The sequence below is a fragment of the Emys orbicularis genome, chromosome 18 (genome assembly GCF_028017835.1).
Source record: "Emys orbicularis isolate rEmyOrb1 chromosome 18, rEmyOrb1.hap1, whole genome shotgun sequence".
Classification (NCBI taxonomy): domain Eukaryota; kingdom Metazoa; phylum Chordata; order Testudines; family Emydidae; genus Emys; species Emys orbicularis.
Genome location: NC_088700.1, coordinates 26,382,886 through 26,396,386, shown reverse-complemented (window position 1 = coordinate 26,396,386; position 13,501 = coordinate 26,382,886). Strand labels below are relative to the sequence as shown.

Below are 13,501 nucleotides of genomic sequence, written 5' to 3'. Positions count from 1 at the left end.
CTGGTGCTTTTCCAGTGAGGGGGGGGTGGAAACCCAGAGAGAGACAAAGGATTCCCGCCTTTTGCAAAAGATGTATAAAGGGGTGGAAGAGAACAAAGAGAGAGAGCCATCATGAAGAATCCCCTAGCTACCACCTGAGCTGGAACAAGAGCTGTACCAGGGGAAAGAATTGTGCCCGGGCCTGGAAGGTGTCCAGTCTGAGGAAAAAACTTACTGAAGCATCTCTGAGGGTGAGATTATCTATATTCAGTTTGATTAGACATAGATTTGCGCATTTTATTTTATTTTGCTTGGTGACTTACTTTGTTCTGTCTGTTACTACTTGGAACCCACTTAAATCCTACTTTCTGTGTTTAATAAAATCACTTTTTACTTATTAATTAACTCAGAGTATGTATTAATACCTGGGGGAGCAAACAACTGTGCATATCCCTCTATCAGTGTTATAGAGGGCGAACAATTTATGAGTTTACCCTGCATAAGCTTTATACAGGGTAAAACGGATTTATTTGGGTTTAGACCCCATTGGGAGTTGGGCATCTGAGTGTTAAAGACAGGAACACTTCTGTTAGCTGCTTTCAGGTAAACCTGCAGCTTTGGGGCAAGTAATTCAGACCCTGGGTCTGTGTTGGAGCAGACGGGAATGTCTCTATAATGTCTGGCTCAGCAAGACAGGGTGCTGGACTCCTGAGCTGGCAGGGAAAACAGGAGCAGAGGTAGTCTTGGCACATCAGGTGGCAGCTCCCAGGGGGTTTCTGTGATCCAACCCGTCACACTCCCACCAGCTCCTCTCCCCTTACCGCCCCCAACTGACCACACCCAGCTTAGGGTTACCATATTTCAAGTTCCCAAAAAAAAGACACTGACAGAAGGGGAGGGGAAGTTGGGGGTACAGTTGGGGGTGCTGGAGGGAATATTTGGGGCAATGAGGGAGGAGTGTGTGTACTGGGAGGAGGTAACTGGGGGGTGCTGGAGGGGTGTGTACTAAGAGGGGATATTTAGGGGTGCAGGAGGGGTGGGTGCACTGGGAGGGAGAATTTGGGGGTGCTGGAGGAGTTGCCTGGTGGGGTCTGTGTACTGGGAGAGGATTTGGGGAGGTGCTGAAGGGAGTATTTGTGGGGGTACAAGAGGGCTGTGTGTATTGGGAGGGGGCATTTGGGGGTGTTGGAGAGGGGGTGTGTACTGGGAGATGGTATTTGAGGGGTGCTGGAGGGAGTTCCTGGGGGGTTCTGGAGGGTCTGTATACTGGGAGGGGGCTTTTGCGGGGTGCTGGAGGAAGTATTTGGGGCGTGCTGGAAGGGGCACCTGGGGCCTCACTCTCAAGGTGGGGGGCAGTGTTGCTCCATGCCATGGTGTCAGGGTGGCTGGTGCAGGCCTGGGACTCAGTGCCGGCCCATCAGTCAGCGCTTCCCTGCCTCTCCCCTTCTCCAGGGTGGGGAGCTGGGGCCTGGCTCTGAGGCCCCGTGGTGGGGCAGGTGACCTGGCTGAGAGATGCGTGGCAGCTGCGCTGACCTGGTGGGCTGGGTGACCCAGCTCCCCACAAGTCCCCAGATCGCCCGCCAGGTCCCCGCCCAGAGAGGCTCCCACTGCCCCACTCACTGAGCCCAGATGCCAGCGCCTGCTCATTCACCCATATGGCCCACTCGCTCCATCCCTGTGCTGCTGCCAGCTGGTGGAGGATGGAGCTGGTGAGGCTGCAGCTGCACCAAGCAGCCGCCTGGAGACACATTGTGCCCAGCAGCCTGGCCCAGCCACCCACCCCTCCCCATGGATCCTGCCCTGCTTGGCTTCAGCCAATTTGACTTTTACAGTCCACGCAAAAGTGTCTGGATTTGGCCCATGGTCTGCCTATTGACTACCCCTGGTCTAGGGGCATGAAACCCAGCTGAACCCTCTACCAAAGCTGCTGTAATCAGAATTAATTTTGTTGGTTTATTCATATTTTATATGGCATCTCGCAATAATGGAACTAAGTCCACATACCAGGCAGAGGGACCTAAAGATCAGCTAGTAACTTCCAAGAGGGTCTATCATCGTTAGCATCTAAAGATTAATTAGTCACTGCTTAGTCTATTTTTCAGGAGACACTGCAACCATTATTCCCTGCCTGGGACTACTGTGGGATCTCAGTGTTTACTAGGGGGAGGCTCTTATCTAGCCCCCCAGTCAAAGCATGGAAAAAAGTCCCATCCCCCCTCAGACTGGCAGATGCTGATTTATTTCTTCCCCATCTGGAACACATTTCCCAGCCTCCATTGCTAGAGCGCCACCTTCCCAACAGAAGGGCAGAGCATACAACCCAATCAGAGCATGCTGCTGAGGTCTCAGTTAGTTTGTTCACATAACGGTCCAATCCTGCCCTACCCACGGAGACCATCTCCCTCCTCCACAATGCACAGCTTCTCATGGTCTATGGAACAGGGCTCCCAAAGTCACTGCTGAGGGCAGGTCTCTCACAGGCTGCACAGGACATGTGCCCCCTCCATATTATGTACAATACACACATACTTTAAGTCTTGTAATGCTCTTCCTCATTTCTCAGGAGACAAGATCCCTGTGCTCCAGTGGGTTCTCATCGTGGAATGTCCGGTAACTTCCTAGAGCAATGCTCTCTGCAGCAAGAGCGCAGAGCAGGAGGGGAGGACTAGTCTCTTTCTCCAGTGGCAACAGGACATCAGAGTTACAATAGGCACACCGGGACTGTCGCTCCCAACACATTCATTGTGGGGGAGGGATAGCTCAGTGGTTTGAGCATTGGCCTGCTAAACCCAGGGTTGTGAGTTCAATCCTTGAGGGGGCCATTTAGGGATCTGGGGCAAAAATCTGTCTGGGGATTGGTCCTGCTTTGAGCAGGGGGTTGGACTAGATGATCTCCTGAGGTCCCTTCCAACCCTGATCTTCTATGATTCTCTATGAATAGGAGCTGCAGAACCTGAGTATTTCAGAAAGGCAATAGGACTGGAAACTTCTTCTTCTGGCACATACTTGATGACCTGGTTTGCTAGCCGTTGCCCTAGCCTGAAGGCCAATTATAGCAGAGTGGTGTAAACTGGCACCAAGAAATGTGACGCATCTGCTATGCCCCATACTGCCATTTTCACTGCGATTAGCCTGGCTCTTGGGGAAAGTGATAAGGATCCAAGCCACTGACAACTATCATTTAAAATACTAGTTAGCTATTTAATAGCAATACAAATCAACCACGCTGCCCTAGAACAGATCCTAAAGCAGGCACCCAGGACACAACCCACAAACCCTTTACCTGGAGATATGTCAGCTGGCCAATATCATCAGGAAGCGATGTCAGCTGGTTGTCATGGAGATCTAAAACCTAGGACAGGAGGAGAAGATTCCATCTCAACCAAGCTTGTGGTGAGGTGTCACATTATAAGCATGAAAGGAGAGCAGTTACCCAGCAGTGAAAGTCAGTCTGCCAGGCTGCAACTTTCAAAGGGCCCTAAGAACATCAGGCATCCATTTCCTATTGACTTCCAATAGGAGTTGGGCACCTAACCCCTATCAGTGATCCATTGTTCTCCATGTCCAGCGAAGGAAGGACGAGAAGTAACCTGCACTCAGGTTGGACCAAGGGAGACTTAGGTTAGATATTAAGAAAAGCTTTCTAACTCTACAGATAGTTCAGCACTGGAACAGGTCACCCAGGGAGCTTGTGGGGAATCCCTGTCACTGGAGGCTTTTAAGAACAGGTTGGACCAAAAGCTGTGAGGGATGGTCTAGGTTTACTTGGTCCTGCCTCAGTGCAGGGGGCTGGACTTGATGAACTCTCCCGATTCCATCCAGCCCTGCATTTCTATGACTAAGAAAAACCCAGCCTCTGCAAACAAATGGATTCACGGTAGTGCCAGTGACAGGAGCTCAACAGCCACCAGATGGTAAAAACTTCCTGCCACTGCCTCCCGGGGATGAAACTGAAGAGGTGAGCTCAGTGAAGAAGCCTTTGCACCTCGCTGCCAGTCCCTAGAGGCGAGAATCAGTTTGATGGGTAGGGGGTTTATTTGGTTTACTCTGCAGAACAGAGACACTGTTACAGGGTCACAGGTTACCTTCACAGTTATGAGATTCAGGAGACTGCAGGACTTTGGAACCAGAGATGTTAGATTATTTGTATGAACAATCAGCACCTGAAAAGAAAAATAACATTGGAATAACATCACAGGAGATATTACAGCCTGAACAACCACATCCCCGTGGATTTCATTCTGTATTCAATTATTTTATTTCTGTAAGGGGTTCAGACCTGATTAGATTAAATATTAAATAAAATATTTATTTGCATGAGTGGAACTGGCTGCCACAGGAGGCCAGAGTCAGATATCACAGCTGGATTTAAATAGGGTCTGGATAATTTTCTGATCAATAATACTTGAGGTCATGCAAGCTAAGACAGCAGGAGATTTGATTCATTCTAAGTTAACTCCTGTAGGGGCTCAGCAAGAATTCCTACACATATTCTCCTGTGAAACAGAGGCCCATTAGTGGTTCACTACTCTCTGACAGCAACTCCTATCAGGCTTGACAAACTCACTACACCTAACATACTGCTATCATAGTATTTGTCTGTAAAGAAGGTCATGTGAGGTATTACATGAAAGCTTATAGCAGCAGTCCCCAAATGGGGGACCCCAAAGCAGTCAGGAACGGGGCCGCAGGTCAGGGGGAGGGATGTGGACGGGGTAAAGGGGCCAAGGCTGGGGCTGCAGCCAGGGGTGAGTCTGGGGCTGGGAGTGGGGCCGCAGCCCGGCTGTGGTGGGGGTGCTGAGGTTGGGGACTGGTGCGGGGTCAGGAGTGGAGCCACACCTAGGCTGGGGCCAGGGACGCCTGAGGGCGGGAGCAGAGCAGAGCTGGGGGCGGGGAGGGGCTGGGTGGCATTCCCTCCCTGCCCCCATGGCAGCTGGCCTGGGCCCCACAGCACCCCCCGGATGTTCCTCCATGCCCCCATGGGGGGTACGCCCCACACTTTGGGGACCTCTGGCTTTATGGTATACTGGTCATCGTAGGCGTTGTGAGATGTATATATGGGTGGTAACTAAGAAGTTGTATGTATGTGTGTGACGTTAATAATATAATCTGGGACCATATAGATCATTGTTGCAACCAAAGTCCTGTAGTGGCACCAAATCTTGTATAAAGGGGGTCAAATGAGGTGTCTAAGACAAGGTTATGGTTTGCTGGTTATGATTATGCTCTCTATATGTGTGTATCAATTTTGTAGTTGAAGTTGTGAATGTTGGCTCTATACTGTCTGTATTTCAAACTTATGCTATGCTTCTGGGAAACTTCCCAGACAAGTTGGTGTTAGCTCTGCCTAGCCTGCTTGATGGCCCATTAAGGACCATCAGCTATGCAATTGACCCATTGAGAGAAGGCAAATACGCCTTGCAACTCAGCAAAGTATGCAGGGACTGGCCCATGTGACTCCAGACTCCATTTTGCTGTAATTTTCCACAGTAAGGACAAAGAGATGTTCTTACACCTGGAAAAGACTATTAAAGGCTGATGTCTCTCCTCCATCTTGTCTTCAGTCCTGCTTCTTACCTCTGGAGGGACTTTGCTACAAACAGAAGCTCTGAACAAAGGACTGATGACCCATCCCAACTGGGATCTATTCCAGAGACTTGATTTTGAACCTGCAGTTTATTTCATCACTGCTACAAGCCTGAACCAAGAACTTTGCCATTACTGTATGTAATTGATTCCATTTAACCAATTCTAGCTCTCATCTCTATCTTTTTCCTTTTATGAATAAACCTTTAGATTTTAGATTCTAAAGGATTGGCAACAGCGTGATTTGTGGGTAAGATCTAATTTGTATATTGACCTGGGTCTGGGGCTTGGTCCTTTGGGATCGAGAGAACCTTTTTTCTTTTATTGGGGTATTGGTTTTCATAACCATTTGTCCCCATAACGAGTGGCACTGGTGGTGATACTGGGAAACTGGAGTGTCTAAGGGAATTGCTTGTGTGACTTGTGGTTAGCCAGTGGGGTGAGACCGAAGTCCTCTTAGTCTGGCTGGTTTGGTTTGCCTTAGAGGTGGAAAAACCCCAGCCTTGGGCTGTAACTGCCCTGTTTAAGCAATTTGTCCTGAATTGGCACTCTCAGTTGGGTCCCGCCAGAACCAGCATCGTTACAATGTGCTACAAATGTGTTCAAACGACATGACCAGGCAGGGCTGATGAACAAGTTTGTCGCAGACAGGAATGTTGGTTTACATCAGAGACCTTGGCAGGCAGGTAAATCAAGCAATGCAAAAGCCAACATGATGGGAGCTGCATTTGCATGCAAGTCAACAGGAAAAGCCAGGCTGACCGGGGAAGCGGAGAGTATGAAATCAGCCTGGGAAAGCACTGGAGACTAAAACCACCGGGGGGTTGTCTTGTCTCTGGGGTCAAAACAATGAATTTTGGGGAAATATAAGGAGAAGCAAAAAGACATTTTGTTATCCATGCCCCTGGCAGAGGGGAGTGATTCGTGACCATTATGGATCCTGGTTTTGACTGAAAACCAGCAAGCTCTGCAGACAGATTTTGAGGGTGAGAAAACTGCTTTAGCCAAAGGACTGTAGCTTGCTAAAGTTATGTTTAGTCTCTTAGAAGTGTGTGATATTTTTGTTTTTATTTTTAACGAATTCTGTTTCCATTACCTTTATGCAACATCACTTAAATCTTTCTCTTTGTTAATAAATTTATCTTGATTTTATCATAAGTACATCTCAGTGCTGTAATATTAAGCAAAGTGTGAATCCTTAGTTGAATCAAACAGGCTGGTGTGTGCAGTGTCCCTTTGGAGATAGCGAACTTGGTAATTTCTGTGAGTGTCCAGTGACAGGGGCTGGATACTGCAGGGAATGCCTTCAAGAGGGATTGGAGTGCACCTAAAGTTAACTGGCAAGGTAAAGCAAGGCTGGCAGAGCTTCTGAGTAGATTGTTTGACTAGAGTGATAGGGAACTGACACCACGTTTAGCACCAGCAAGTCTCTCTCTCGCTGAGGCAGGGGAGTAACAAGATAACAGAATCCTGGGTGCCCCAAGAAAACATCACAAAACCCTCTATATATAGCATTGCACAACTGGCCAAGTGCATTAAGGACAGAGATTTCACCTTCCTCTGAAGCATCATCTAAATACCCATATACGCTACACAGGCACTTCACATACTGTAATAACGCTTAGTATTTAGACTTCTCTTACCTTTTTTTGCAAAACTTTACATGTTGCAAAAGCGCCATAAGGAATCTGAAATCAAGCACAAAAATAGCTCAGTATGTCACAATGATACATTGCAACGTGCCATTACTTTTCTAAGCATTTCTAAAGTATCCATCCACAGGACTGAACAATCCGCTTTCATTAAAAACCCAACTGATTCTAAGATTACTGGTCTCTGTCATTAGTCAATAGCTGGTCCCAGGACCCAGCACTTCACTGCACTGCTGTGAACATCAACCAGTGGCTCTGGGCAGCACAACAGGGACTTCGGGCTAACAGAGAATGTGCTGCTAGGTCTGGGCAGCTGTCCAGGACTTGGACAGCTTAACAGGCAGTGTGCAGATCCCTCAGAAGCCCAGGCACATTCTAAATGAGTCACTATACAAATGGGGATCCCAGCATGTCTTTGTAACCCCCAGCACACACCCTGGCCAAATGGGAAAGGGGAGAGGATAGATGCCTTTACATATGTTGGCAACTGTACACAGGGGGCAGTCAGAAAACTGAGATCAGCGCATACTTTTAGCCAGTACCAAGCACCATGGCACATTTGGAACCACTGATGCTTTGACCTGTCTTGTTCACATGAAGGTGAAACATCAGTGGGTTTGCATCTCACAGACCATCAGGGGGCCAGAATGTGAAGATGTGTCTTGCTAAAGGGTGTGGCAATTCCTCACTATTACTGTCCTCGCTTTTCAACATCTGGGTTGTTCCAAGTTTGTGGGCAGCCTAGAAGAAGACAAAGCTAGGAGAGGGGCCTTGCTTTGCAGTTAGGATTTTTCTCTCTTCTTAAAGCAGCTGCCTAGTTGTATTGGAACCACAGACTTTTACTGTACAGGTAAATAAGCACAGGTTGCAAGATTCCTAGGTCTAGTACTAAAGGGATAAAGTTAAGAAAAGCAACCGTTAGCCTTTCACAAATAAATTTCCTGACAATGAGATATATTAAGCCATGGATTCTTAACCTGGGATCACAATAAGGTGTTGGGGGTCTTGACCACCCTTCTCTTCCTATATTGCTAAACAGGAGGGTGTTCCTAATATGGAAAAGGTGCAGAACTACTGTCTTAGGCCACAGAGAAGACTTCCCAAGAAAGGGGCAGAAGCCCCACACTTCAAGAGATGAACGAGACTGAACAAAGAGGGAACAATTCTGCACGGATAAAGTGATGACACAGATAAGTTAAGAGGTTCATCTCTGTCGCTAGACCAGTGGTCTCCAACCTTTTTATGCCCAAGATCACTTTTTGAATTTAAGGGCAACCCAGGATCTACCCTGCTGCTTCCATGAGGCCCCGCCCCTTCCCCAAAGCCCCATCCCACTCACTCCAATCCCCCCCCCCAGTCACTCGCTCTCCCCCACCCTCACTCACTTTCACCAAGCTGGGGTGGGGGTTGGGGTTCGTGAGGGGGTGAAGGCTCTGGGTTGGGGCTGAGGGGTTCGCAATGTAGGAGGGGACTCTGGGCTGAGCTTGGGGCAGGGGGTTGGGGTGCAGGAAGGGGTGAGGGGTTCAAGCTCTGGGAGGGAGTTTGGGTGGAGAAGGGGGCTCCGGGCTGGGGCACAGTGCTGGGGTGCAGGAGGGGGTACGGGGTGCTGGCTCTGGGAGGGGGTCAGGGCTGGGGCAGGGGGTTGGGGTGCAGGGGGGGTACAGGGTGCTGGCTCTGGGAGGGGGCTCAGGGCTGGGGCTTGGGGTGCAGGAGGGGGTTCGGGTTGCAGGAGGGGACATGGGGGTGCTGGCTCCGGGAGGGGGCTCAGGGCTGGGGCTTGGGGTGCAGGAGGGGGTTCGGGTTGCAGGAGGGGGTATAGGGGTGCTGGCTCCGGGAGGGGGCTCAGGGCTGGTTTGGGGTGCTGGCTCTGGGAGGGGGCTCAGGACTGGGGCTTGGGGTGCAGGAGGGGGCTCGGGGCTGAAGGTTGGGGTGCGGTCTCCCGCTGGGCAGCACTTACTTCCAGCAGTTCCCAGTTGGCATTGAAGTGTGGCTGCCACTAAGGCAGGCTCCCTGCCTACCTCGGCCCCATGCCACTCCTGGAAAGCGCCAATGCGCCCCTGCGGCCCCTGGGGGGAGGGGGCGGGCGGCACGTGGCTCCGGGTGCTGCCCCTCTCTGCAAGCACTGCCCCCGCAGCTCCCATTGGCCACAGCTCCCCATTCCCAGCCAATGGGAGCTGTGGGTGCGATGCTTACAGGCAAGAGCAGTGTGTGGAGGGAGACCCCTGCCCCCCCACCCCCGGGGCCGCGCTGGCTGCTTCTGGAAGCGGCGTGGGTCCGGGACAGGCAGGCAGCCCCGCTGTGCAGCTGGAGATCATGATCAACTGGGAGATCCTCCAGGGTCGACCAGTCGATCACAACCGACCGGTTGGTGACCACTGCTCTAGACTCATCAGAGTATAACGACTGAATTTCAGTACTGGGAGGAAATGAGAGAGCTGGACAGGTCCCCTCACTCTGCAAATCACATACCTCGGAGAGTTCACATTTAGATATATCAAGAATGTCATCAGCACCAGCTTCTTTTGCCTACAGAGAGAGAAAGAGATAGAGATATGTGCTGCAGCTTTAGAATGCTTAGAGAGACAAGTGGCCTCTTGCTGCATGTTGGCTAAACTACCCTGCTGACATAGAAATTTAATCACAGCTCTTTGTTATGGCCACCACAATCAAGGGCAAGTATTAGATGCAAAGTATATTCCATAGTTATACCCGCAGCCCTGCTCATGCAACCAAGAAACTAAATTCTACAATACAAACATTGTTTGTGCAGCAAAGTGAATTTCTGTATCAAGAGCAGAGACGTCACTTACTTGTGCGAGAAGATTTTAACAGAGAGCATATGAAAGTGTTTTAGTGACATAATTCCTGGTTCTCTAGGACTGGAGAGAAATAGATCATGCCATGAATGAGAGGGAGGCTCTACTACATAAAGGGACTACTGTAAAAATGACACCTCTTAGTCATCAGACTTACTCCCTTTGTGCATTGAGAATCAGATTCTGCTATCTATAGGAACAAAAGTAATTGCTGCTGCTTTCTATTCCTGCTACAGGGCTAACTCAGCTGCTGAAAGGGGAGCTGGGATTCATTCCTTCTTGTGTAAAGCGGTTATTATGTTTCAGTTAGTAGCACTTGTGTAAACCTGTTGCTATCACTGAAGGCAATAATGAGGTTGCACCAATGAGCATAACTTGGCCTCCCAAACTTGTTATTATTAGTGATGCTCATAGGATGGAAAGAGTCCAGCTTGACTTGGAGCCCAGACTGAGTCTACAGGGCTGGCAGTTAGAAAAAAAATCCTTTCACTTGGAGACTAAGCACAGCCACTATGGCAATAATCCTGGGACAACAAACACCAGGCCCCACAGTGCTAGTTTTACAGACACTTTTCCAGAGCAGAGACACACTTTGGGCCTGACCCTGCACCACTACAAGCAGTAGGAGTTTCACCACTCACTTCAAGGGGGGATGGATCAGGGTCTTCAAGTGCATAAGCACCTAGGCCCTGATCCAGGAGGATATTTAAGTACATGACTAACTTTAAACTCGTGAATAGTCCTACTGACTCAAAAGCTCTATCGTGCTTATGCACCTTGCTGAATTGGGGCCCCTCAGACAAGTTTCAAGGAGCAAAAAGTCAATTCCAAACACCACCTAAGCTTTATCCGTGAAGGTGGACGTTTGAGTGAATTTTAGGGTTGGTGGAGTAACAGTTTGATAGCCCTGGAGACCAAAGCTCCCATTTATTTCCAGAACAGGTAAAGTCCCAGCAATGCCCAGGGCAAGCTGCCCCTTTACTGCCCCACCAATATGCCAATCCTGACATGGTGCAACCATATCTGGGGTAAAAGGGTAGGTTCACTGTCCTTGGCCTCTCTGCTGAGACTGTCAACAAGGGGGCCTATAAGCGACCATTTTTGTGTATTTTGTGACATGTACACCTGTCCCACTAGGAACTAGCCAAAGCCGCCCTCCCTGCAAATTCATTTCACACAGTCTACTGAAATGAAGGCAGCTTACATGAACATAAAAGTGAAAGGGAGTTGTGATGGGGAACCCGACAGAGGCTAACAACAACTGCCAAACCAGTCCAATTAGTTGATTGGACTCTGAACAAATGAATCACTGTAATGTTCAGACACAAAGAAAACCATCACTTTCACTGGTCAGGCTGCTGGGGTTACTAGGAAGAATTAGAAGCAGCTGCAAGTCACAAGGGCAATTCTTCATAACACTCAGCATCCTCATCTGAGCTATTAAAAGATACAATGACCAGTTGGAAGAAGAGTTCTTCTAGTCCTCTGCAGCTTCTAAGGTAAATTACATTTTGGGGGTCTAAGCATTTCCAAAGTAATGACTTCAGGGAGTAGCATTATTAATACATATTTATGCATTCCTGTTTTCACCAGACAATTAGATGTAACTACTGTTATTAACCCGGGTAGTGAAACTGATGTCATGCAGATACGTGTCAGAAAATACAGGGGCCAAATTCAGCTTTAAATGAAGGTTTTAGTGCAGAGCAAGATGGCAGGAAGTGCTTAGAGAGGCAGAGCTTATACATCATACTAGTTTAAAATACACACATTGGATGCAGACATCCAAAGCAACATTTGATCCTTTGGCTAGCTAGTGTCTCTAAATGATTAAAATTATGAATAGGGGAAAAAGTCTAAAACCACTCATCTCTTCTCAGTTACACCAGCTACACCTCATACAGTGCATAAGGCCTTTCATCCTGAAGCACTTTGCTATCTGCTTAAATAGGAATCAATCTCCCGCTACCGAAATGTGGCTGCCTCTGGGGTACAACATGGCAGTCATCCTATGCCAGCACCACTCTACAACTACTTTTAGAAGTGGTGAAAAAACTACCTGGGGATTATTTTAAGGAAGCAGAATATAAACCAGGGGACAGACCCTCAGCTGGTATAAAGCATTGTAGTTTCATTCACTTCAATGTAGCTATGACAACTTATACCAGTTGAGGATCTACCCCAGCTGTCCTGGCCAAATCACAGTGCAGGTAAACACCTGGACTTTCATTCATTATTATTATTCGCACTGCAGTAGCACCTAGTAGTGAAAGTGGCATAGGATCTGTAGTTACCAGTGGTTGGGAGTTCAGCTTAGCATCCTTATCCAAAAGAGTGATACAGAAAAGGGAAAAGCACCACCCCTAAGCTTACCAGGCACATTTGGTATTCAAGGCGCTTCCGGGCCTCATCACTGGGTTTCCTTTTACGGAAGAACAGCAGCATCTTTAGCTTTTCACTCCAGATCTGTCTCAGTGGCAGAAAGCGATCAGTGTAAACAAAGGCAGAAGAGTCAGGGAGTGTATGTAACAGGTGTTGACAGGGAGCCTGTGTTAAGGAATTTCACTCTAAGTAAAAAGAAGAGAAAATCACCATCTCTGCATTTGTCTTTGTTTAGGCTGACTCTGCCAGATGATCCCCATAAATCAGTGGGACTCCATGTTGGCAGAAGGATTAGAGTGCCCAATTGGATGCTTATTTTGCATCCAGGCAGTACCTGCCATTACAGTAGATTATTTTATGCTTTTAAACCCCACCTTTGCCTCGTGCTAATGTAATACTTTTCAGGCACTTGCTTTTTAGACAGAAATACAGAATCCAAGTAGGATACTTCTCCAATTTTAATCACCCAATACTTTTGCTTAAAACATCTAGTAGTTTAAAGCCCATTTTCAGTTGGCAGGCTTTTAAAGATATAATCACTTTCATTCTGACCTATGTTAACGCAAGTGCACCTAAACTTTGCCCATAAAATCAGAGTTGATTGCCACCGAGTTAGTCATATGCAGTGGCATGGGCTGCAGAGATGATAAATTCCAAACTGCAGTGCCTGGAGGACAAGCCTCTCAGCTCAAGCTTGAGTATTGATGCTGCGACCTGTAGTTTTTGCAGACAGTCTTGCCATATTAAACACTAGGGTGGCCTTGTTACACCGAATTATGGACTCTGTGGGACACATTTGGACAATCCTGAATTAACCAGCAACTATGCAAACAATACCGCAAGTCATGTAGCAACAATAGCAATAAGGTGAGAGTGCTGTAGTACACCAAGACCATTCCTATCTTCAGAAATGAGGCCTGCATGAACTAACATGCACTGGGGGTTACTACCGTTTGGAGATAATGTACCAAAAACCTCAAAGAGCTTTGGGATACAGGGTTGCAAAGAGTAACTGAATGGTTCTCTCTCAGATGAGCTGTGACTGGGACTATGTATTACTGATGTATTACAATCTGCTATACATGC

General features: G+C 48.2%; 1 protein-coding gene across 3 annotated transcripts in view; it reads right to left on the bottom strand.

The window, feature by feature from the left end:
- The window catches only part of LRSAM1 (leucine rich repeat and sterile alpha motif containing 1), a 42,459-nt gene extending 29,981 nt beyond the window's left edge, over positions 1-12,478 (bottom strand). For all 3 annotated transcript variants that reach the window (XM_065418768.1, XM_065418770.1, XM_065418769.1), the window contains exons 1-5: positions 12,407-12,478; positions 9,687-9,743; positions 7,209-7,253; positions 4,065-4,142; positions 3,263-3,331 (exon numbers count right to left, since the gene is read on the bottom strand). In XM_065418768.1, coding sequence (XP_065274840.1) covers positions 3,263-3,331; positions 4,065-4,142; positions 7,209-7,253; positions 9,687-9,743; positions 12,407-12,478 — 321 coding nt within the window. The remainder of the gene's footprint in view (positions 1-3,262; positions 3,332-4,064; positions 4,143-7,208; positions 7,254-9,686; positions 9,744-12,406) is intronic.
- Positions 12,479-13,501: the final 1,023 nt, after the last annotated feature.